Raw genomic sequence first — 24,672 nt, 5'->3', positions numbered from 1 at the left:
TGCAAGATGTCAGATGATCCTGCAATAGCTCATAAGAGCATTCCAGAGCCCGCACACTGAGTGGGACTTGCCTGGTAAGCAAGGAAAAGATCATATTGTATATAATGAGAACCCTACCACCTAAGCAGACTATTCAGAACTCTTACTGGGAGCCACAATATTTTCTTTTGATGAGTTTACTCCAGAAAGGAAAAGCAGAGCAAATGAATTTCTTTTTATTCCTTTGATCTGAAGTTGATAATTGTAAGCATCCATAAACATGAGAAAACTGTAGAATACCACTTATTTAAAGATGGATGTTATGAATGTGTTTTCTTTTGCAAAGCAAAACCTCCATTTGCTGTAACAACAGAAATTTTAACATTCTTTTTTTAAAAGAAAAAGAAATCCTGCTTCTGCCTTTTGATGATTTTCTTAGTACTTTTCTTAATATCTTGATAACAACCTTAGTTTCTTCTCTTGAAATCAGGCCAAGATGAGAATAAGCCGCTTTGACCTGAGAAACTCTTATGAATATACAGTTTGCAGTCTTGCTGATTTCGGGAAGCAGAAAAATTAGGGAGCAGCAGAGAGAGGCAGAGCGTTTATCCTAAGTAACACAATGGTGTTTCAAATGTATTGGTTTCTGTAGAGTTACAAATTAACTATTTATCTATAAATTAATTGATATATATTAGTGCCCTGACTCCCATTCCAACTGTCACAAGACCACAACAGGTTCATGAAAAAGAAAATCTAGAGTTTACTAAAACAAAAATAATATCTAATTATATACCCTAGGGCTAGTATCCTAGTGTCCTCTGTACGATCCCAGTACACATTTCTTGCTACCTTTCTCTCCAAGGCTTACATAAACTTTTAATGTCTTAGGAATCCCACCTTGAACTGACTACAGGTGAGCTACCTGTAGGTAGAGTCTTGGTCTACCCGCCCCCTGCCCCATCACAGGCAACAGGATGCTTTCAATTTTCCCACCTTCAGAAAAGAGATGTGTCATCTCCCATATACACAGTGGAGTCCTCTCTGCTCAGTTTAGCTGCAGAGTAGGACAAGCCAACCTAGCAGTTCGAAAGCACGTCAAAGTGCAAGTAGATAAATAGATTCCACTCCAGCAGGAAGGTAAACAGTGTTTCCGTGCGCTGCTCTGGTTCGCCAGAAGTGGCTTAGTCATGCTGGCCACATGACATGTACGCCAGCTCCCTCGGCCAGTAAAGCTAGATGAGCGCTGCAACCCCAGAGTGGTCCGCAACTGGACCTAACGGTCAGGGGTCCCTTTACCTTTACCTAGGACAGGTACAGAAAGTTAACCCTATAATCCTCACCCACAGAAGAAAAATATGCATTCCCATATAATACGCAACAGTGTATAAAAGCAGAGCCCATGCAAACAGTCCATATCAGCAAAGTTTGTTTCCTTCACCCAGCCTATTTTCTTACCATCTCAAGAGAGACCTCACAATAAGTGGAGCAGCAAGGAAGAGTCCTTGTCGTCTCCCTTTAGGAAGTGACCATACTGGGCCCAGAGAGTGTGGCAAGCAAATGAGCAAATGGGGAGGTGGCAGGAGGTAGCCCCACTGAGAGCAATCAACGCCACTGATGATAGAGAGGAACTGGTGTAAGTGAGAACCATGACTCTGGGGAGAATCTGTCTCCTTCTTACCTTGTAGACACTCCTCCCTCGGTGAGCATGTGCAAATTTTATCAAAAGCAGGAAGTGTAGCTGCCCCTGGCATGATTGAGATCCAGCTGTTTCAGGTGGTTTTTTTTTTTTAGAAAATCAATGCTTGAGCACAGAGAATGGCATTCTTGCTTGTCCATTGTTAGGTCACAACTTATTGGGCTGGTCAAGTCTTGTATCTTTCACTTGCACAAAAGTCCTTTAGGGCAATTTGCTGGGGGAAAGAGCTAGCCTCAGGGACTGAGGGCTATAAAAATGTTTAAGTCTGTAGAGGATCATACATCAGTGTTGTACAGAGACTCATAGCCTCAGGTCTCCTCCGTTAAAGAAGACTCGACAGTCGTATTTCAGTAGGAATTGTGCAGGAAGTTGATACACAGATGTGTTAATAGGAGATAGCTTTTGAAGCGCCATGTATATTGATGGAACTGTGGGCTGTTGTGATGATGATAGACATCCTCCTCTAGAAAAAAAAAAGCCCCATATATTGGGAAATCACTAACTTAATGCATTTGCTGATCCTTCTTGTAGGACTACCGTTTGCTAGCATAGACATTAAGGCACTTTATTTCTCAATATGTTTGGAAAGAGTGCATCTAACCCAAGCCTTTCTCACTTCCTGAAGACAGCCGTATACATCTAGCCTTTTACTTTCCCATTCCCTAGAATCCACACATCAAATACTATTTACCACATTTACTGTACCTACTACCGTATTTTTTTATTTCCTTTGGCTGTTATTTAGGATGAAGTGTTCAGCTCCCTCTCTGGCACTTTGGGGACTAATTTAGCTGCACTGAGTCTCTTTTGGAGCTTAATTCCCTATTTTCAAAGAGAAACTATTTCCACTTCAGTTGAACCCTTCTTGTACTGGAGTCTTCCAGACTGCCAGCTGTGTGAAAACTTAGGAGGGCTGCCTGTGCGCACACGCACACACGTACAGGCACACACACACTTTCCTTTTCTCAAAAGCCCCAATTATGCAAACAGATTGAGGGACTTGAAAGTAAATCAGAGAAGCAGGGGAGTTTGCAATGTAAATGATTTGCCATAAGGGACATGACCTCATTTCAATATTCGGAGAAGGGGGATGTGTACAGAAGAATCAAAACAAAACACGATGTTAGTGCAGCTTGAAAGCTGGGCATACATACCACAACCCTAAACACATTTGCTGGGAACTTAGCGCTACTGATTTCACTAGAACTTTTTTCCAAGTCCATCTGAGAGGGTGAAGGTTTATGGCATGAAACTGCCAACCCCCCCCCCAACACAAAATGATGAGTAAAAATAATATTCTTCGTTTACTGATTGACTTAGTAGATTTCTATTCCAAATATTCAGTTCAACTATATGTAAAAATATAAAATGAAATATTTAAATATAAAATATCTAAATAATTATCAAAACTCTGGCATCAGTCATTCTATTGAGTGATTAAAATGGAAACAATCTAAGAATGATTTAAACATGACTAAAAAGCTGGGGGCTATTAACAGTCTTTTGTGACATCTAAATGGCATTGCCATAGGTGCACTGGATAAAGGCACTCAAAAGACAAGGGGCTACCACAGAGAGGCAGTCTTGCTTCCTTTTGCCAGCTGCTGCACCTCCCAAGGTGGGATGTGATAACTTCACATCAGAAGTGTAACTCAACTATAAATAGAAACTCAAAAAGTTGATCTCTTAGGTTGATGAACTCAAAGGTGGTGCAGGCCACATCACCGCCATGAAATGAAAACAAGCCATCAAAATGAATGGCCCTTCAGTACCCTAACCCTAAGTATCAGCTTGGCATAAAGTTTGAACTTTTGTTTGACTTAACTTTTCACAAGAAGCTTGCCTATGTTCTCTAAGCTCAGATAGGACCAACTGTGCAGGTGGGCTTATTACCGAGTCAGTTTGATTAAAGCTGGAGAGAAGTGGCCCAGTAGAATATAAAACAGCTTATTTTATTTATTATTTCTATTTATATACCACTTACTATCTAAAAGCTCTTGAAGCCGTTTATAATACATAAATATGGGTATATATACACACAATAGGTACAATAACACCATGTCATAATACAGAAACAATATCCATATCCATAAACATAATATAAAATGGATAAAACCTGAGAGCATTGCAAAGGAGTATTATATAATATAAAAATTGAAACAATACAGCATGTATACAGTCATTTATCCAATCCCATTCATCATCCATTCCACACAACCACTACAACCAACTTCAAGCATCACCTCTATCAACCAACCACACTCAACAATAGTGCAGCCCACATAAAACACTCACTGTAAAGCATACACATATTATATATATTCCTAATACCAGAAGCAATAATGGATTCATGCCCCACTTCCACTGGACAGTCTAATACTCCTCTCCCTTCTTTCACCTGAGAGGGACCCAGATTTAAATCAGAGCAGACTCTCACCCTGGAGGGTATAGAACTACTGTCTCTCAATTACAGAATCACAACATACTGTACATAGTACGGCACAACCTCTGAAAACACGGGTGTGATGCTCCTGTGTTGGGGACCGTTAACCATGTGTAAAGTAGCTAAAGCATACGATCCAGGGGTTATAGTACCAGAGGTTTGGAAGTACTGAAATACCCAGTCTTCGAAATGAGGAGGTACCCTGTACTAAACAAGGAGTGGTATGTTACCAGTCACATGCTAAACTTAGGAAGGATGTTAGTAACATAGATAAAATAAAGGAGGGGGCAAACTTTTTTTAAAAAAAGAAAACAGCTTTTTCCTTTCTCATTTGGGATTCTACTCAGGTCTGCCTGTGCAATGTTCTCATATTCATGAAGGGTTATATGTAGAGATGGTGATGATTTGTAAATAATGGGCTCTTGACACAGATGTCTGTTGCTTCTAATATTCCTTTAGTACAAGTTAGGTACTCTTACCTTGAAATTCTGTCTCTGTCCTTGATTAATAACAAGGTGCTTTCTGAGCTCTTCTGCCTATGCAGTCACCATTCATCAGACCAGGCCAGTAAGGTCAGGAGACACCGCTGGCACATGCTCAGAATGTGATTAATTTAGTCTTTTGCTTGGACTCAATGAGAAACTGTCCTTTCCTGATTGCTCCATTTTAGTCTAGCCTCATTATCCTCATTGCCAACTGGAGACGTTTTTCCCAGTCCCAGTCTTTGAATCACCAAGTCCAGCCAACTACCCTGAGATTCTTGCTTCTACCAGGGACTCATGCTGGTTTTTTTTTACCAGGATCAGGTTCCACCACCACATTGGGAAGAAGATGTTTGGGATGGTGAAAGAAGAGAGCCACTGGAAAACGTGCCTTCTCTACAGTAGCAGCTAGCAACTTGCTGTCTGCTGTCTGATCACCACCACCAGTGCCAGTGTCAAACTCTTCTTCTGCATTTCAGGGTCCAGGGTGATGGGACTCAGGACGACACATAATGAGCAGGAGTGTCGCACAGCTTCTTAAGCAATGCACTTCTCTTTACTACTCCACACTACACTTCCAGCACTGCTTTGCTAGAGCATGCATGCACTAAAACATTAGGCCACAATTTAGAATTCTGCCTGAAAGATAAATCATTTTCCAGTTGGGAAATTGGTAATAGGTGTCCCAATGAGATTAGGGTGGTGGTGCCAGAGATCATGAATGAGATTCCTCTTCAATGGGTGATGGAGAAAAACACTCCAAACCTGAGGGAGAAGGGCATGGATATAGCACTGCCCTTCTCAGACTCTACTGCAGAAGTTCCAGAAAGACCTGAGGCAGCCTGCTCTGCCACAGTAAGAGGTAACTGGGGAAGGCTGGGTCCCTTTAAGTAAAGCGGCACCTTGCAGTGGGGGCAGGACTAACAATTATGCTGCACCTGCCACTGCTCCTAAGGACTGCATTTCCATTTCTTCCTTGCTGAAATAGCTTTAGAGCTTTGTGTCTGCTTCCCAGACTGCCTTTCCATGCATCCTAACTGGGCTGCACTGTCAGTCAGGTGTAGGGTTTGCCCATCACTTGTTATGGGTGTTACAGGGTGGAGCCACTATGAGCTGATTTGTCCTTAACATTTCTTGTTGAAGTCATAGTTCACCGCTTCCTAGTGTTAGGAAAGTTTTGCAGGATGTCTTGTGAGCTTCAGAGATAACGCACATCTAAAAATGCACAAGTGACTTCTGTATGTAACTCTCTGTTAAAGAATGTTATTGTGGATTGGCCATCTGCCTTTCCCAATCAGAGGTATGCTGACTACGAGGTCTAGGTTCAGTGTCTCCTTTTCTCCGACCTGCAAAATGGCATCAGCTCTCAAGTTGTGCTTAAACGACACCATCCTTCACTGCTGCCTCTAACCCTTCATACAGTTACTAAAGGAAAGATTTTTACTAGTCCAATTAGAGAGGTTTTTGCAACTTTGTGTGTTTATAGGTTGTTGCTGTTGTTTTCACTTTATCCTCTGGATTTCTATAAGCTGTATTATATAAATGAGCTTTATCGGTATATCGGAGATGAGGTAGGAGTGAGAGGGAGGTAACTTTTCTACCATCTTTCATGCAGTTTGATCCAGCTTGTTAACACACTCGGTTGCTATTGTAATTAATTATTTAATCCTTCTCCCTTGGTGCTATAATATCAGCCCCCATTTCTGCTGAGATTCACAGTTCTTAAGTTTTCCTGTGAGCACTTCATGCTATCTTGAAATGCAGTGTGGACTAGAGAGTTTAGAAATTAGGATTTTAAAGGGACCACTTTGGCATCCGCGGTTTCCTGGCTTTTCTATTTATCTCTTTCTAAGGCAGCCTGAGGGGTCAATCAGATCCAGATTGTGATGTGCACCAAATATGGACTGAGAGCTGCAGTACAACTCTCAAGTGTGCAGTCATTCCTGACGACAGGGGGGAATATAGCCAGTTTTTATTTTATTTTCCTTCTTATCAGTCCATTACCGCACTGTATCTCCAGTTTTCCCCAGCATATTTTTTCTGCATTCATTAATTCATTTAATTTTTTAATCACTATTAGCCTGGTTCCAGGGAGCTCCCTTTTCATTGCCTTAGCATCGGGGTAGTGAACCAGTGGCCCTCCAGATGTTTTTGAAGTCCAACATTTTGAAGTCCAGTTCCAACGAGCATGGCCAGTTTTCAGGGGTGATGAATGCCCTAGTTCAGTAACATCTGGAGGGTCACAGGTTCGCCACCTCTCCTCATGTTTTCTGTCGGTCTGTATCTGGGCAGGTTTCTCTAAATTAGGCAAGGACAAAATTCTAACCTCTGAGATTATTATAGACCCTCCAAGTGTCCCTATTTTCCTGAGATGTCCCTGATTTAGAGAAGGCTTCTCAGTTTCTGATTTGATCCCGGAATATCTCACTTTTCCTTAGGTAAAGGTAAAGGGACCCCTGACCATTAGGTCCGTCGTGGATGACTCTGAGGTTGCAGCACTCATCTCACTTTACTGGCCGAGGGAGCCGGCGTACAGCTTCTGGGTCATGTGGCCAGCATGACTAAGCCGCTTCTGGCGAACCAGAGTAGCACACGGAAACGCCGTTTACCTTACCGCCAGAGCGGTACCTGTTTATCTACTTGCACTTTGATGTGCTTTCGAACTGCTAGGTTGGCAGGAGCAGGGACCCATCAATGGGAGCTCACCCCGTCACAGGGATTTGAACCGCTGACCTTCTGATCAGCAAGTCTTAGGCTCTGTGGTTTAACCCACAGCACCACCCACGTCCCTCCACTTTTCCTTAGGATGTCCTTATTTTCATTGGAGAAATGTTTGTGGGTATGGCGTCATCCAACCTCTGAGCCATCTGAAAGCAATCATGTATAGGGAAGGTTTTTCATGTTTAATTATGTTTTTTAATATGTTGGAAGCTGCCCAGAGTGGCTGGGGCAACCCAGTAAGATGTGTGGGGTATAAATAGTAAAATTATCATTGTGGAATGGGATGTCCCTATTTTCATCAGAGAAACGTTGGAGGTTTTGTGTTTACTGCAGCCTTTAGCTACTGAACAAGCACTGTAAATAATAGAGTATCCCTGTGCTTTTGATCGAGTCATTAGACCTTGCATCCACAGGGGGCCTTGGGCCTTGGCTGTTAAAGCTTTGCCCCTGCTTGCTTCTCCCAAAGGCCTTTGTACTATGTCAGAAAGCCCGTGAACACAGCAAGTTCCCCCTCAGGCTAGGTTTGAGGGGGAGTTTCTTTTCTTCCCCCTTGCCTGTCAGATCCATTGTAGGCACGCTGCCTGACTTCCAGGACTCTGCTTCTGTGTGAAATATTATCTCCCAAGGCCTTAAAGCAGACATGGAACCTCGAGAGGCCTCAAGACGATGTACGATGTGTTGCATCACAATGTTCGCACCAGGTCTTGCTGTTCGGGGTGGGTGAAGATGCTTAAATCTGGCCCACATTCAGCCTAATAATAACACTAACAATTTTATTATTTGTACCCTGCCCATCTGACTGGGGTGCTCTGGCCACTCTGGGATGTTTCCAACAAATATAAAAGCCTTATTTTAAAAAATCTGGACTTCATAATATTTTGCACTTGTTAAGCAAGTGGTTGTGCAAAAAGGAAGACATGAGTCGCTCTGTCCTGGGCCCAGATGGGACTCTTAACACAACAGCAGGGGCAGCCTTATTGTTAGGCAAAGAGTGAGTAGGCTGCCATAATAGGCCGTTGATTTGGGGCATCGTGAAATGGCAGGAAATTGCTATGTGTTTTATTTTTATTGTATTTCCCCCCCCCCACCAAGTAGATGGAGGGGCACCTTAGCTTGGATGGGGTATAGGCAGGGGGTTACATTTACTACTCCACCTCAGGCAGGAAAACGTCTCGAGCAGGCCCTGAGGGCCAGTAGAAAATTTGGCAGCCATTACTGCTGTTGGGCAAGCAAATGTGAAGGAATCGCGTAACTGTTTGCATCTTGTGTGGAAGAAAGCTTGAACTTCCTGTTTTGCAGAACAGGCACTGTGGGGGGAAATGCAGGGGAGCCAAAGGGCTCGCTGCAGCTGATGCCTCCACCAATTTATTTTAGGACCTGATGCTTAGATGGGGGCTACAGCTGCCTAGCCTAACACTTCTCTTCCCAGAGCAGGGCTGAGACTACTGGGCAGCTGGAGCTACACAGCTGCAAATCCCTGAGGCTGCTACCACCCATTCTCACCATTGCTCACTGTTCCTTCTGCACACAAGAGTGGTGCTCTGGACATGGGAGGGCATTTGCTGAACTGCAACAACCATCAGCCCCAGCTGTTGTAAGCCAAAAATGGCTTATCTTCTGAGTTTACACCAATAAAACTCAGAGACAAGAGGAGTTAGGAGTCCATTGTTGTTTATTGCTAGGCAATAGGTTACAGTTGAATTGTTTCGCAAAACTGCAAGCCCACTCGGTGGTCCCAGCATTTATAAATTTCAAACAAAGCATTTCAATTTCCACCAATCATATACATCATTACCTCATTTCATGTTTAATACACATGCACAATAAGCGTTAGCCATTTCTGCTGATTCAGTTCTGATTCCCACCGCTTTCTGTTAAAGTTCTAATTTCTGTTACAATGTATTAGTATGCATGTTGGGAACCTGTGTTAGCCATAGCCATTTGCACCATGTAACAACTTATGTTCTAGCTTATAAACTGTATCTTTGTGATTCACATATTAGCTGTACTTCTGCGCCAGTGTGTGGGGGGCCCCAGCAACTTGCAAAATCATCAGTTTCATAAAGCAACAGGTTACCATAACTTCTCTATTAGAAGCACACTCAAGGATTTATAGGGGTTCACATTATCATATTTATTGTGGCCCTTTGGGCCACCACCACATAGGAAACATGGCTAATGGCAAGGGGTGATGGGATTTGCAGTTCAGCAACATCCAGAGAGCCAAAGGTTCCCCACACCTGGTCTACATTGACTGGTAGTGTCTTTTCATATGTTCGGACAGGGCTTCTCCCAGCCCTACCTAGGGATGTCAGTGACTGAACCAGAGGCCTGATTGTTACCTCCTGATTTGCATCTGGTCATCCTAATTATTACTGCTGTTACTACTTGGGGGATGGCTCCAAGGACAAAATTTGTGCCATGCCAGAACATCACTAAGGTTTGTCTTGTCCTAGTTCCATGCAGGGCTTTTAGAAGAAATCTGTATGAATCCTTAAAAATCCACACCGTTGTTTGTTTGTTTTTTTAAATGTACACTTTAAAAACAAACCAAAACCTTACAAGTTGGTACTAGTTGTGTGTGCTTACGGGGTGGTCCTGAGTCTTGAGGAGGAAATTGAAATGTAAAATGTGCATAGGATTCACACTTGAGAGCGAGGAAACGCCAGCAAGATTTGTCATTCGCAGGAAAACCTGATGCAAGGATTTCAGCACACATGGCAGCAGAAAACATCTGTTTCACCTTGTCATTGTATACAGGCTGAATGTGCTTTTCAAACAAAAAGAAAAGACAGACAACCCTCAGATCACCTTGTATGCAAATCTGTAAGATTTGGGGATACTTCAGTGTGCATGTTCCAAACTGCCCCTCTGCTCCAATCCTCACATTGCTCTGGGCCAGGCATAGGCAAACTCGGCCCTCCAGATGTTTTGGGACTACAACTCCCATCATCCCTAGGTAACAGGACCAGTGGTCAGGGATGATGGGAGTTGTAGTCTCAAAACATCTGGAGGGCCAAGTTTGCCTATGCCTGCTCTGGGCAGATTAAATCAGTTGCATTCACTTCCGAATTATGGCTTGGCAGATTCTGCCTCCATCCTAGGCTACCACATGTGCCAAAACTGAGTTGAACCAGGGCCTAGGGTATTATTTCCAAAATGTCGGAGATTCCTACCATGGTTGTAACAATAGCACTGTTATAACCAGGACAAGTGAAATGTATGGATAGGCCTTTAAATGTATGGATAGGCCTTTGTAGAAATGAATCTATAACCCCAGCTGCTTGTTGATTTCATGGCACTGAATATATCTATTTACAGCAAAATGACAAAACTCTTAAGTGAGGGTGAGGTTTAAAATGCCAGTTCTGTACAACAGCATTCTGAAGACCTACTTAGAGAAATTTGAAATTGCTCACATTAGTGTCTAAATATTTTATTGCATTTTAATTTGCTTTATTATGTTGTATGATTGCCCTGAGTACCTTGGCTTCATAAATAAAATTAGAGTTGTGCTGAAAGACTTTGCTGCATAAAAATTAATGTTTTAATGCTTGGGGACTTATAAAAAATTCAGCAGAGGTTTTTTAAAAAAAATAAAATAAAATAAAAATCTGCTAATGATGGGGAGAGGGTCCAAAAATATATGACTTCAGGTAATCAGATGTGTTAGGTCAGCAAACTCCAGTACACATGTGTTTTAAATGAAACATTATAGTAATATTAAAATAGTTCTATATTCCAAAACAGCAACAACAAATATGAACCCAAATAAATTTCCTCAAAATTAAATTTGAGGAAAACATACCCATGGGTAATCATTTGGATTGAGACCTTTGGTCATTCATTCCAGAACAGTCCTATAACCTTCAGCCTTTGAGATGACTACAATAATGTACTACAGTATTCTGTAGACTTTTGAATTATGGTGCTGGAGGAGACTCTTGAGAGTCCCATGGACTGCAAGAACATCAAACACATCCATTCTTAAGGAAATCAGCCCTGAGTGCTCACTGGAAGGACAGATCATGAAGCTGAGGCTCCAATACTTTGGCCACCTCATGAGAAGAGAAGACTCCCTGGAAAAGACCCTGATGTTGGGAAAAATGGAGGGCACAAGGAGAAGGGGACGACAGAGGATGAGATGGTTGGACGGTGTTCTCGAAGCTACAAACATGAGTCTGACCAAACTACGGGAGGCAGTGGAAGACAGGAGTGCCTGGCATGCTCTTGTCCATGGGGTCACGAAGAGTCGGACACGACTAAATGACTAAACAACAACATTCTGTAGACGCATAAAAACAATACTTAATTCTACAGCAAAGTTAACTAGAGAATGGACAGGGGTACTACTTAGTCACATTCCAGATGTTAAAGAGTTCTTGTATCTTTAAATAAGTGCATAGAGAAAGCAATTTCATCAGCAGCAATTCTCTTCACCCTTGCCTGATGAGCAGCACCTGCTTAAATTCCATCTTCTTCTCCCAACTATAAAGCTGAGGAGTCATTATCTAGCTCTACCCTACGCTAGTAACCCCTTTTTAAAATGTAGATCAAATAATGCTATGGAAGGTCTCCATTTTCCTATGGCTATCCCAAAGTTGCTGTGGGTTGGAGTATGGAGTGCTGTAGAGTTGAAATACATGCGTATGTATTGCAGTATGTTTGTATATCTAGAAAGTGGGTTGTGGGGTCATCTTTGTTGTTTGCTGTTGGCTGTCAGTGAGGAGGATGGAGATAGTCTCTTGGCTTTTTAAATCTTTCCTTGCTAGCATGGTCTTTTGTAGGCTACCTAGTCTCAGCCTACCTGTGCCTCTGCTAACCCAGACCCTCTACACTGTACCAGTTATGTGTATGATCCCCATAAATCTCATTACCCTCCAATGCTGTATCGCCCATTAAATTTAGTGGTTATAAACGTTTGGAGAAGTGACAATGCTTGTGCTGAGACTTGTGTCAAAGTCCTGTAACCTGGACGTGTAATGAACCATTTGCAAGTGTGCTTCAGTTCAACATGCCAGAACCACTGAGGGCAAAGCAAATCCTATTAAACCCCCTTTATTTATTTATTTATTTATTTATTTATTTATTTATTTATTTATTTATTTATTTTAAAAGCGTATGAATTTGTTGTTTGAAGTGCAGCACTGTGACTTACCTTCATATAAATACGTTGCTTTGTAATGCGCTGTGTGGTAAATGTTTTGCACAATGGACCCCCTAAGCTATTTTCTCCTTTCCCCAAGTCTAATGAACCAGCCTTTGGTAATTAATACATGAAGCTCTGCATATTAGTCTTGCCTTTGTCTCCCTCACACCTATTTGTCTTGGCATTAGAGCGCTCTCCCCAGCAGTAGCTAAGCTGACCTGTGATATTTCACAATCTGCTTAACTGATCTCTGAGAAAGAGTTAATTATAGTTCCCCCACCCCACCCCTTCTTGCTCAAACTTGGTTGGGTATTATAATCAGAACTGTAATTATTCATGCTAATTGCTTGTTTGGGGAGTTGGAGTGAGGAAGGGAGAGCGCTAGTCCTTTACATGGGTGATTAGCTGATTGGACCAGGTTGCACTTCAGTAGAGCTGGACCTACTAATCTGAGGGGCTGCCCTGAGCTTGGGCGTGGGGAGATGCTGAAGTAACCCAAGTCCTGTGAAGGTGGAACGTGCCTGGTCAGACTGATGTTGCTTCCTCCCCTGGGGCTGAAAAAAAAGAGCATGCACTTCTTGCAGACCTTCCTCCGGTGGAGGGCACTCAGAGGTATTTGCACTTGTGACGGGCCCTTTTCTTTTTGTTCTGGTGGCTTAATCACCTTTGTAATGAAGGGATGGGATGAGCTGCTCAGTGTTTTGCCTGAGACTTCCTTTTAAAATGTGCCGAAACCTCATACTGGAGAGCTGTATGTAATACGATAATACACTCCTGAGGTATTGATAAACCAAGGGTGCTTATATTTTGTTGATGAGCATGGCAAATTAGCATGTCATTTGAGCTCATTGAGGCTGTATGAACAAGCATGGGGGTCCTGTTCTTTCATCACTGTAGACATCTGGTGGGCTCCTAATGGTTGTAGATGGAAAAACTACCTGAATTTCTCTGTGACTTTTTTGCATCTCTAATGAGATAATTAGCTGTACGGGTAGGGGAGGAAGGGGGAGAATTTGCTATATCAGTGTAATGAGGTTTTTTTCCTCTTGACAATCTCCTCTTTATGTATTTCATGGCTGAACACATGAATGTTTCTGTGTATTGGGCTAGTATGAAAAATTTGAAAGCTGGTTGTCTTGTAAAAATGGTAGCTTATTAACGAGGAAAGGGGTGGTTCTTCAGGTTCTAGTCAAAAGTGGAGAAGCTATATTAAAAGACTTCCTGCTGGATTTTTAAAATTGAAACATTGCAGTGTGTATTAATAGTACTTAGTTTGAGGTATAAAGTGAAAATGAGAAATAACTGTGCATGGTCTTAAGAACAGTGAGTGGGGGGCAAATGTCTCCTACCCTCCCTAAATGGTTTCCCTGGTAAATAAGTGTCTGCTTCTAGTTGGTACATAGGGACTCTAATGCAGGCTTGTCATTGTTAGTGGGTGTTACTCTGCCTAAAATGCTTAAAGCTACAATTAAAGCCCACATACCTATTGAACTGAACCAGACATACATACGAGGGTTAGTTTTGTGTGTGGAGAGAGAGAGAGAGGTTGTGGAAAAGAAAAATTATTTGGGCATGCATAAAACTACATGGTAAGTCTAACCCTTAAACAGTTTACTCAGAAGTAATGATTTTAAAACTGGTGAGAGACTATTCTGGTATGCTTCAAGATTGCAGCCAAAGTGTACGGTTTTGCAACCCATATTTAGTCCCATCAATCTCAATGAGATCTAGAGTAATAGTGCTTGTGATCTGCAGCCAATACCTGTTATCTAGAAACTATTTCAAGCTTATGGTGATGAAGACGGTAATCGGGGAGGGATATATAGGACTGGACACAAGAGAAAAATGTCATTATTTGTTTGAAACAAGAAATACTTGCAAACAGGTTGTACTTGCCTGCCTCTGCTTTACCTTTTCTTCCTTTTTAAGGTCTTTGAACTGCCCCTGCACCTTTAGGAAAAGTCTGGTGTTTATAAACTAAGCAGATGAGGGTTTTCTTGGCATGCAGAACCAGAGATGGGGAACGCATAATTTCCTTACCTTTTGTATATCTGACTACTCTTCAAGCACCAAAGCAAGATCAGAAACTTTTTCTTGCAACTGCCATTACTTTGACTGCCGTGATTGTGTGTATTTTATGGCACAAATTATGGATGTATTCAACATAGAGGCAGGGTTAGTGAACCTTCTCTAAAACAAAATAATGGTGGGGTTTTTCTGTGCTGGAAATGCCTGTGATGCCTTTTTAAAAAGGGATACTCTTTTATTTTCTGTTCATGAGAATATCTGAGTGGTAAGCAATCCATCAATTCCCCCATAAAAATGAAGGGTTGCTCTTCTTTCTAGAGGTTAAGAATTATTACACCTGTCACTTGACTATCCAATCATTGGAGTGACTTGCATAATTATGTGTTAATGTGCTCCATAACTTTCTCAGAATTTACTGCCTAAATAATACAGCCTTTCTTCAGAGTTCTAAGACGCTCTTGTCTCTCATTTTCCTAGTAGCAGCACTGACTCTCCCAGGGAGGTGTAGAGCAGTGGCTTTGTAAAAACTACAGACAGGAACATCAGGCTGTGTGCAAAGGTCTTGAGGCTGCATGACACAAATTGTTCTTCATATGGAAAGAGATAAAATGTACAGTTCATGTGTTGGTAGGAGAGCAGAGGATGATGTGTTTGAGGAGCCATGCTGCAACTTGGTCTGCCTTGAGGCAACAGCGTTTCAGCCATATCCAGGCGTTCTGAACAGGGATTAGGTAAATGTACAAGGAGGAAAAAACATGCATGAATGCACCAATTTCACCCCCATCCACATTGCCCTCTGTGTTGCAGGGTGACAAGCTATCCACCTACGATTAATGGTTTGCATGCCCTGGCTAAGCAACTAATTAACTTCAACAAGGCGAAGGGGTCTTGCTGCTTCTGCTTCGTAATGCCAGGAAATAGAACAAAAGGCTTTATTCCTGGTTGTGTTTGGAGAGTGTAGCTTAACATTAACTATGGTTGGTTTCAACAAGCAAGCTGTATTAATGAAGGGTTTGAAGTTGGTTGTAGGGGATGGGGAAGGCCAAGAGGATGTTGAGGCTCATTCACATAAAACTAAACTAGGTCTAGGACACTAACTACGGAGTAGAGATAGCTCAGTTGGTAGAGCATGACACTCTTAATCTTAGGCTATTCCACATTGGGCAAAAGATTTCTGCAACACAGGGGATTAACTAGGTAACCCTCATGGTTCCATTGAACTGTACAGTTCTACGATTATATCTAAACATGACGTTAATATATGGTTTGAAGTTGACTTGTTTTTAAACTAACTTGTTTCTTGTGCTTGTTTATGGAGTACGGAGCTCCTTCATTCTGTTACTTGGAAGGAAGGAAGAACTGTCTTGCTTTTTAGAGCAAGAGGTTGAAGAGACTGATTCTTCTATGATTCTAGTTGAATCCCTGCCAGCATTGGCTCTATCTGGAAATTAGTCAATCCCACACTGAACAGCATAGGAGCAAGGAGTGAACCTATGCCGAGCAGTCCTGTAGGCAGTCTTCTTGTGTCTAGTACGGCGAACTGATGGTAGTTTCTCCTCCTGGACAACTTGGCTCCTTCAGCAGGATGAGAATAGTGTGAGACAAGGCTGCCCTTGCATCCTGTAGCAAATTCACCGAGACCAATATATTTGCCTGAAGATGTACATGAAACTTAAGATATTCTCATTGGTCCCATTATGAAGCATGCGGATAAGAAAGCTTTTGCCATGAACTCTTGTGCCAAACTAAAGTTTGCTGTTGAAATATTGAACTTTAGTTGGGATGGGAGGCCTTCTAATAGCACTGATAACCCTTGAAATACTTTTTCATTTTGTGGCACCCCATACAGTGTAAGTTCTTTGCATGCATGTTGTAGAAATCATAGAAATGTGTTCATTTGGCTGGGGGTGGCAGCGCAGGAGCTGAGAAAGAGCTTCCTTGCCTAATGGCAGAACGGTAGGAAGGTGGATTTTCAGAGTTATGTGAAACATTGACTCTACTTGCTAAATAAGTCCATTACTAGGATGAATGTCTTCTTGCATGCTAGGTCTCTAAATGCACTGCAAAGGAGCCCAAATAAAGCTGATGAAGTATTTTGAATCAACTGGAGCTCTTTACAGAGCTGTGACTTAGAAGAGAATCTACTTGAATTTCATCGGGGTGACACCAAATTTGACACGCACCCTTTACACCTTAATTGTAACTATAGTATTGAGATGGATGTATTAATGGATCTCTGTGCCTTAGGCTGACATTAAATAGTGCTTTGATGAGTTTTAAGGGAGATGTGACTTTAACTGGAAAGGAATAAAGGACATTCCTGTTAAGTATCTGCGGTCCCAAAGCATCCAGTCTATTGCTGGCCTGTTCCCTGTAGTGGTTGTAAAGGCCGTCTTTTCAAATAATAATGAGATGACAAACAAGTGGCTTATATCCCTTGCAAATATATAAAGTAAACGATAGCACCCTCTTGGTTCAGCTATTAAAAAATACTGTGAAATTGTAAGTGGTTTGGTAAAGGGGCTCAAGCAATATGGTAAGGAAGTAAGCTACTGCGTATGGGAAGGTACTTCTCAATGGCTCAAGTTCTACCATTAAGAACGCTTGGGTTAATAAAGCCCCTTTCACACATCAATCACATGAGGCATTTCCACATGACTATGGGGCAGTGATGCACTAGTCATGCAGCAAGCCCCACACACTCTTCCACATGTTGGGCATAGCCATATCCCAGTGGGAATCCCATGCGCTTAGAGTTCATGAGCCGTAGAAGCCTATATAAATAGAGCTCAGTGTGTTGGCATCAGGGAGCATGGCAGAGACCCTGGTGACCTCAGTGGCGGACTTGGGGTACAGCCCTGCTGTCCTGTGAGCATGTGGAGACTTCTTCAGGCAATTAACGTGGCACAAATGAGGCTTCGGGTTTTGCTCACATCAGTAATAAGGGCTTGTTCAAACAGTTTCTCTACGTAGCAAGCAGCTGCAGCCCTCCTTTGGCTATTTGCACACACCTGTGATCTCATGGGGGAAGTGATAATCTGACTCCTTCTGTACACAGATACAGCCAGACCTATTTCCTGTGATCACGACAGCTGGAAAGAGTCATTGGGATCATGAAAACTGTTGCAGGCACCTATGCATACAGCCTGGCTAATATGCCTCCTGGGGCTGGAAGCTGGGAGTCCAACGACATCTTGAGGCAACCCTGGCTCTTTTTATCCACACACACACACACACACACAAACTATTGTCTCCTGGGACAAACGGATGCCAGCAATTCCTTTGTCAGCTGTCGGTCATGAGTGTCTTTTCACCCAAGGAGGTAGGTTGGGAATTCTGCTCCAACAGCAAAAGAAGCATCCTGGACTTCTCCATTTGAAATGTTTTGTCTGTCTGCCAACATTCAGTCAGCACCATCTTCAGGACCTTTAGAAGTTATCTCTCTGGTCGTAGGCAGTAGGTGAGGGTGTATTGTTTAATGCACATATATGAATGCACAACTGCTATTTCACATGGTTGTGAGGCTTATGTTGTGAATTGTTAAGGCTGTAGGATAAACGCCTTACTGTGTTTTTTTAAAAAACAAAAACAAAACAAAACAAAGCAGAACAGGCTACCTCAAAGTGAATGACTACAACAGACAATAATCCTTGATTTGAGAAGATTGATTTTAAAATCAATGTCCCTAGTTTTCCATCCATTATATTTTTATGGTATGCTTTTCCATTTAGGGTAGCTCTTCAGCTACCCTAAATTATTTCATTCTAAATTAATGGAGAATCTAGTTGCCATCTTTTGAGTTGTTGGGCAAGGTGTGTATGTGAGAGAGAGTGTGTGGGGTGTTATTGTCTAATGGAGGGAACCCTCTGCTTCTGACTTAATCTGATAATACTACAAAGTGATTGTTGATGTTGGAAGACAAAGGATGCCTTACGGGTGGGAGAAAATTCCATAGCCAGAGAGAAAAGAGGGAGAAGCTGCGTTTAAATCTCCAATGGCTTTTTGCAGTCCTAATTTCTTCCTTTTTCCTGGCAAAATTAATTAGATGGAAAGCTATGTTTGTCAAGAGTTATTGAGTTTGACAGGCCTGAGACAGTGCTAATTTATGTAGTTACTTTTATATTTAATGGTCTTGGACATCTATTTTTAAAAGAGGAAAACTGTCCTACAACAATGCAGTGGACCAGAAGTGGGGGACAGTGTAGCTTGAGGACTCTTCCTCCCCCCACCCCACAGCAGCAGTAATCATATCATCTACTGGAGCCCCAGTGTACTTGCTTTACCAAGTGATTGAGATGGTAACAAGGCTTTCAAGTTTTACTATTATTGTGACCGGTTAGCACTGAGGAAACTGGAGAATAAGACAAACGATCAAGCAGGGGCTGGATGCTTCTTTCCTGTGATGGCTTTCCTACATAGGTCAGTAGTACTTATGGTATATACTCCCAGGTAGCTACAAATTAGATTGCAATAATGTCATATGTGAATCCCGGGGCTCTCTAGTCAAATTCCGACATGGCATGTGTCGTGAATCAGTCTTGGGCACCACTTGAGAGAAGTCAGAATAAACTATATCCAGAAGGTGTCCATGCTGTAACTCTCAAGGATAATAGAGATGCATTAATGGCTTGCCCTTTTCTTTCTCTTGTCAATTGCAGAAGGCTAGAGAAATGTATCTCAATGAATCTTGGGGTGAAGGTGCTTCCTAAGGACATTGGAAAGTGTGCCTGAGGTTTCCAGTGCACTGCTGTGGCTAACCTCCATTTTAAGGGCAGACATCAAAGATTCAATTCTCATGTTTTCTCACAACCAACAGAACATTCTGTGATATCTCTCTGGCCAAACCATAGTGTGCGTGTATTTAAGTGTCTACAAATTGTTGGCATCAGCCATGCAAAAGTTGAATAAGAGTAATTATTTTGAAGTGTGATTGCAATGACCACCTTCCCAAGAAGACAGGTCTGGATAATAATAATAATAATTAATAATAATTTATTATTTATACCCCGTCCATCTGGCTGGGCCTCCCCAGCCACTCTGGGCGACTTCCATGAAAACCAAAAATACAGTAAAATATCACACGTTAAAAACTTCCCTGAACAGGGCTGCCTTAAGATGTCTTCTGAATGTCAGGTAGTTGTTTATCGCTTTGACATCTGCTGGAAGGGCGTTCCACAGGGCGGGCGCCACTACCGAGAAGGCCCTCTGCCTGGTTCCCTGTAGCTTTGCTTCTCGCAATGAGGGAACCGCCAGAAGGCCCTCGGCGCTGGACCTCAGCGTCCGGGCAGAATGATGGGGGTGGAGACGCTCCTTCAGGTATACTGGACCGAGGCCGTTTAGGGCTTTAAAGGTCAGCACCAACACTTTGAATTGTGCTCGGAAACATACTGGGAGCCAATGTAGGTCTTTCAAGACCGGTGTTATATGGTCTCGGCGGCCGCTCCTAGTCACCAGTCTAGCTGCCGCATTCTGGATTAGTTGTAGTTTCCGGGTCACCTTCAAAGGTAGCCCCACGTAGAGTGCATTGCAGTAGTCCAAGCGGGAGATAACCAGAGCATGCACCACTCTGGTGAGACAGTCCAAGTCTGTTGAGTCAACCAGTCTGGCGAGACAACCATAATGATGGTTTTGCAGGAGCAGTGAGGGAGGCTATAAACATTGTGTGTAATGGCGAACTGATGCTTGGGATGAAGAGTGTGTGTTTGGAACTGAAGATTTCTTATTGTACTTTGTGAATAGAAGGTACTCAATTGCCTTTTTGAGTAGCCAAAAGGTGTAAAACAAAATGGCTAAAAAAAAATAAGGTGAAGAAATGACAGCTACTTATTTTCCCCAAAATAATCTTTATTATATATGGATATAAACACCATGTAGAGAAATGGGAGTAAGGACAAAATCCAGATAGTTCAGCACTCTTCAAGTCTCGCTTATTTTCAGTGGGAGAGTGATGCTGCATTTAAGTTTGAGGTAGGAAAACTACACTCTTGACATTTTCTGGATATAATCTTGCTGGTTGCGGGATAGATTATTTTCTGCCCAGAAACAACTTGGAAGAAAATGCCTTGTGCCGCTATGCACACATTCTGAAGCATAACATGAGATTAGTGGTGTTTTGAAAAGGATTTATACATGAACTTTGGTCGTTTTGATCAAGAATCAGACCGCCTCCTGCATCAAGTGCCTGCTTATGTCAGAGCTGTTCATGCATTCCCGTCTTACGTATGTTAAGCACACGGAAGTATCAAACTCCATGCTGTGTTCCATTTCTGCAGCACAATTTTATAAGCATTGATTTGTAATAGTTTTAATTCAGTCATATGCACTGTTTGTATCTGTCTTTGTGCCAGTTCCTTTAGGACCCCTGAAATATGCATGTATATATTGTGTATAATACACGGCTGACTTGTTAGTGGAACTGGGAAAATCTTAACCCTCCTCTCATCGGGATTAAGGAATAAAAACAAAATCCATGTGGATAAGCTTGACATCGGAGCTTTCAGAAAATGCAATCCCTAATGGAGACAGTAGCACGGGAAGTGGTGCCAGGGCTGTCTTAAGCATATCTGGTGCTGTGGTGCAAAGATCCCTCCGGCGGCGCCCCCCCCCCCCCGTTTCCCAGAGTTGTCAAACATTTTTAGGGAGGACAGCGCTGATGACGCACCCAGCTTTGTGGGGCTGGATGAGGCGGGGAGCAGCTGGAGGGCATCTCCGGCAGGGAAGGGGCAGAGGCAGAGCCTGGACGCGGCGGCTCCCGGCTCAGCTGGCTGCTTCGTGCCATGGTAGCCACGGCAGGCGGTGGCTCTGGGCATGGTGCTGCTTTGGTGCGGCATGGCGGAGAAGGGCAAGGGCGGCGAGCTGATGCCGGGAGGCACCACGTCCAGCCTCCGCCTCTTCCCTGGCGCCACTAGCCTCTGTGGGTAAGACACCCCTGAGTGGTGCCTATATTGGGCACATGCAGCTCTCGGTGTGAGCTGGGGAATGCAACACATGTGTGCAGTCTGCTGCCCTAATCTACTACTTAGCGGAGTTGGGAAATCCTGGAAAGGAATGGGAGGCATCAGGGCTGCTTCCTAGGGAAGGTTGTGCAAAGGAGGTGTGGATCCTGAAAAATCCCCACGGGCACTCTGGAAATAGCGGCTAAACTAAAAGTGGAATTTTAAAATGATAACTTAAATATGTGCTTGACCAGCCTGCCTCTTTGATGCAGAAATGTAGTGCAGCATGGAGTTTAATTCCTCCATATGCTGAATAAAAAAATGGCAATGCGTGTCCAACTCAGACGTAAACAGACACCCGATGCTTGATCAGAATGGAGCAACCAGATTCAATGTATGAATCATTTTTGCCACTGAGTTTCATAGGATGCTTGGCTATGAGGTAACTAATTTTCCTTCAGGCTACCCAGCCCTACTTCTGTTCAATCACCTTACCATGCTCATAGCAGTTAAAGGGAGATTTACGTTTCAGGATCTGAATGCAGATGAGCATTTGTCAAAATAAATTTTGGTTTGGAAACGGCAGATGAGATGGCCTATGGTGGTTGTTAAACTCATGGTACAAGCAACTTGCAACTAGGATGTTGGAGAAAATTGATTTGGTTCTCATTTGAAGGTGAACTTACAGAATTTACACTTTCGGGGAAGACTACACAAACTGAAACATTCATGCTTGGAAATTGACACTTGCCTGAATTTTCACAATGCTGTTCTCCAGCCGAGTAATGAGTACAGAAATCCATATGCTAGGATAAGGTGTTAATAAAAATGTATATATTAGTTAAAATAACATACAAGCATGCATTATATTAGGGGAAATTGCTTTTCAAATATGTGTACGTTAGGAGAAATTAGCGCTCATTATTCCTTTTGCTTGGTTTTCTTTCTTGAACTTAACATTTTACCCAGTGACCTATTTGAGCTCGTACAAGATGGCTGCTCAGGTCACATTCATTTTCACCTCATTTCATGCGTATAATGCATACCCAAAGGCTCTTCGGCTCCCTCTTGCTCATCAGGAGTTCCTCTTTCTTTACCAAGGCTAAATGAGACTGCTGCGTGTCTGTGTGTGGGTTTAAAAACTAGAATAAATCTAATCTCCAGTATAATAACATTAGCCATTTTAATAAGTACTCAGTAGAGTAGACTACTTCTTTCCCAGCTGAAGGCATATGCTGCTCCCTAGTGGTGCATGAAGTACTGCAATGAAAGAAAAACACGAGGGAAGAATTGAGAATCACTTTCTATCATAGGCTACCAGATCAGAGATTTATTTGGGAATAACATTTTGGCTAGGGATATGAATGAATGAATGCAAGTCATCTTCTTTCATTGTTTTGTGGGGAGGTTGGTTGGAGGAGAAACCTGCAAATGGTACACAGCTTACTTCTTCAGGATGCTCTTTCCCCACTTGACTAGATAGCATCCATCTGTGAAGAGAATTTTGAGAGATTTTCCTCTATCCCACAATTCCTCCCATGAGAAATAACATACGTTATAGAAGGGAAGAGGGAAATGGCTCTGGAAAATAAATGTATGGCAGGCAGTAGTAGGCTTGTGCTCTTGACCTGAACATTGTCACTGCTCTACACCTAAATATTTGGGGGTGGGGAGAGAGAGAGCTTCTGGGCATATTTTGCCATTTGCTGAGGGACAATGTAGCCAGAATCACCACTGACACAGGTGAGGGAGGAGGACAATTCCATCAACTTTCTCTTCCGCAGGTCAGCTGTCTAAGAGGAAAAACTGTCTTCCTGGTCCTGATCTTTTACCATTTTGGGGGTGGGGAGGGGAGGGTTTGCTCTCCCAGATAGAATCATTGAGAGGGCCATTTTGCTACTGATTTTTATAAACCATTATGGGCATGGTTCTAGCTAATGTGCAGGGTAGGAATGTCTTTATGGCTGAGATAAATATGACAGTCTGTGGCCATCACACAGGGTCCCCGGACGTTTGACGGTCTATTGATCCCTGTGCCACCACTGTGATTGCCTCCTCACTGCCACCGTTTCTCTCGGGTACACACGGAGTCCAGACAGTTGTTAACATTAACAAATAATCAAGTTTATTTTATAAGCATGAACAAGTTTATGGTTTCAGTTAATTTTTCTTGACAGTTTCTTAATCTTAGTTTCTTTACTGACCTATACGTTCCTAACAACTTCAAACTGATTATCCCAACTATCTATCTGACTCCACCTAACAGTTCCTCTCACTCTCTCACATTAAAACTACTAGACCAACCCACAGACTTATCCTCCCTCTTCCTTCTCCAACTCCCAACTGACTTCCAAACAACTCCAACTCTAACTCCTCCCCTTGGGTTCCCACTGGCCAATCACTTCATCCTCATTTAACCCTTTCCTTATGACCCACCTAGGAGGGCAAAAGCCACACACTCCTTTTTGTCTTTTTTTTTTATAAGCTGCAGGGGTATTCAAACTTATTTATCAAATTGGTTAATTGGCTAACACAGACCCCTCTTTACCTAACTTACATTCAAGTTACACAACAATGCCCTCCAACCCCGAACAGAATGATAAAAAATGTGTACCTTTCTGGGTAAAGATTCTACAAAGTCCCAGCCTATCTGTTAGGCCTTTTAACTATACCATGATAAATTGCTAAAGTTCATGGGGGGGAAGCTGCAGACCATATTATTTCTGAGCCGCCTTAGGATTGTGAGCTCAAGAGACAATTAAGATATCAGGAACTGAGCCTTATTAATGATACCAAATCTTTATGAGAGAACTGGTCACCCTTTTTTATAGATTCAGACTGAACTGTAACAGCTTGAGCCCAGTTTGAAGGATTTCGGACAAATGTGTTAATAGTGTGAAGATGTAAAGGATTATTAACAGTAAAGATAATGACTGAGACAGGTGTGCGGAGAGCCTCTATTCTGGAACTCATTCACTTTTAAACTCCAGTTTCCGATTGATTCTTGCCTTATATTACAGAAAATGATTCAAAAGTGGAAGTTGGCTAAGACCACTAGTTACTTCGTACACAAATTTGCAGATAGTACTCATCTTCTCAAATTCTTCAGGATGCTCCTTCCCCACTTCACTAGATGGCATCCATCTGTGAAGGGAACTTTGAGACATTTTCCTCTAACCCTCAATTTCTCCCATGAGAAATAACATCTCTTATAGAAGGGAAGGGGAAAATGGGTC

General features: G+C 42.5%; 1 protein-coding gene across 6 annotated transcripts in view; it reads left to right on the top strand.

Annotated features, from left to right (window-relative positions):
- Positions 1–24,672, top strand: part of GRIP2 (glutamate receptor interacting protein 2) — a 390,988-nt gene that overhangs the window by 222,660 nt on the left and 143,656 nt on the right. Inside the window, exon 1 of one of the 6 annotated variants that reach the window (XM_083723313.1) lies at positions 12,857–13,085. The exons of the other annotated variants lie outside the window; for them this stretch is intronic. Within the exon in view, the coding sequence (XP_083579439.1) occupies positions 13,007–13,085 (79 nt within the window). The 5' untranslated portion in view covers positions 12,857–13,006. Of the gene's footprint in view, positions 1–12,856; positions 13,086–24,672 lie in introns of those variants that run through there. 6 annotated transcript variants of the gene reach the window in all.

The sequence above is a fragment of the Podarcis gaigeae genome, assembly GCF_964106915.1.
Source record: "Podarcis gaigeae genome assembly, chromosome: 2".
Classification (NCBI taxonomy): domain Eukaryota; kingdom Metazoa; phylum Chordata; class Lepidosauria; order Squamata; family Lacertidae; genus Podarcis; species Podarcis gaigeae.
The sequence above is the reverse complement of the archived record's forward strand: the minus strand, read 5'-3'. Positions and strand labels throughout refer to the sequence as shown.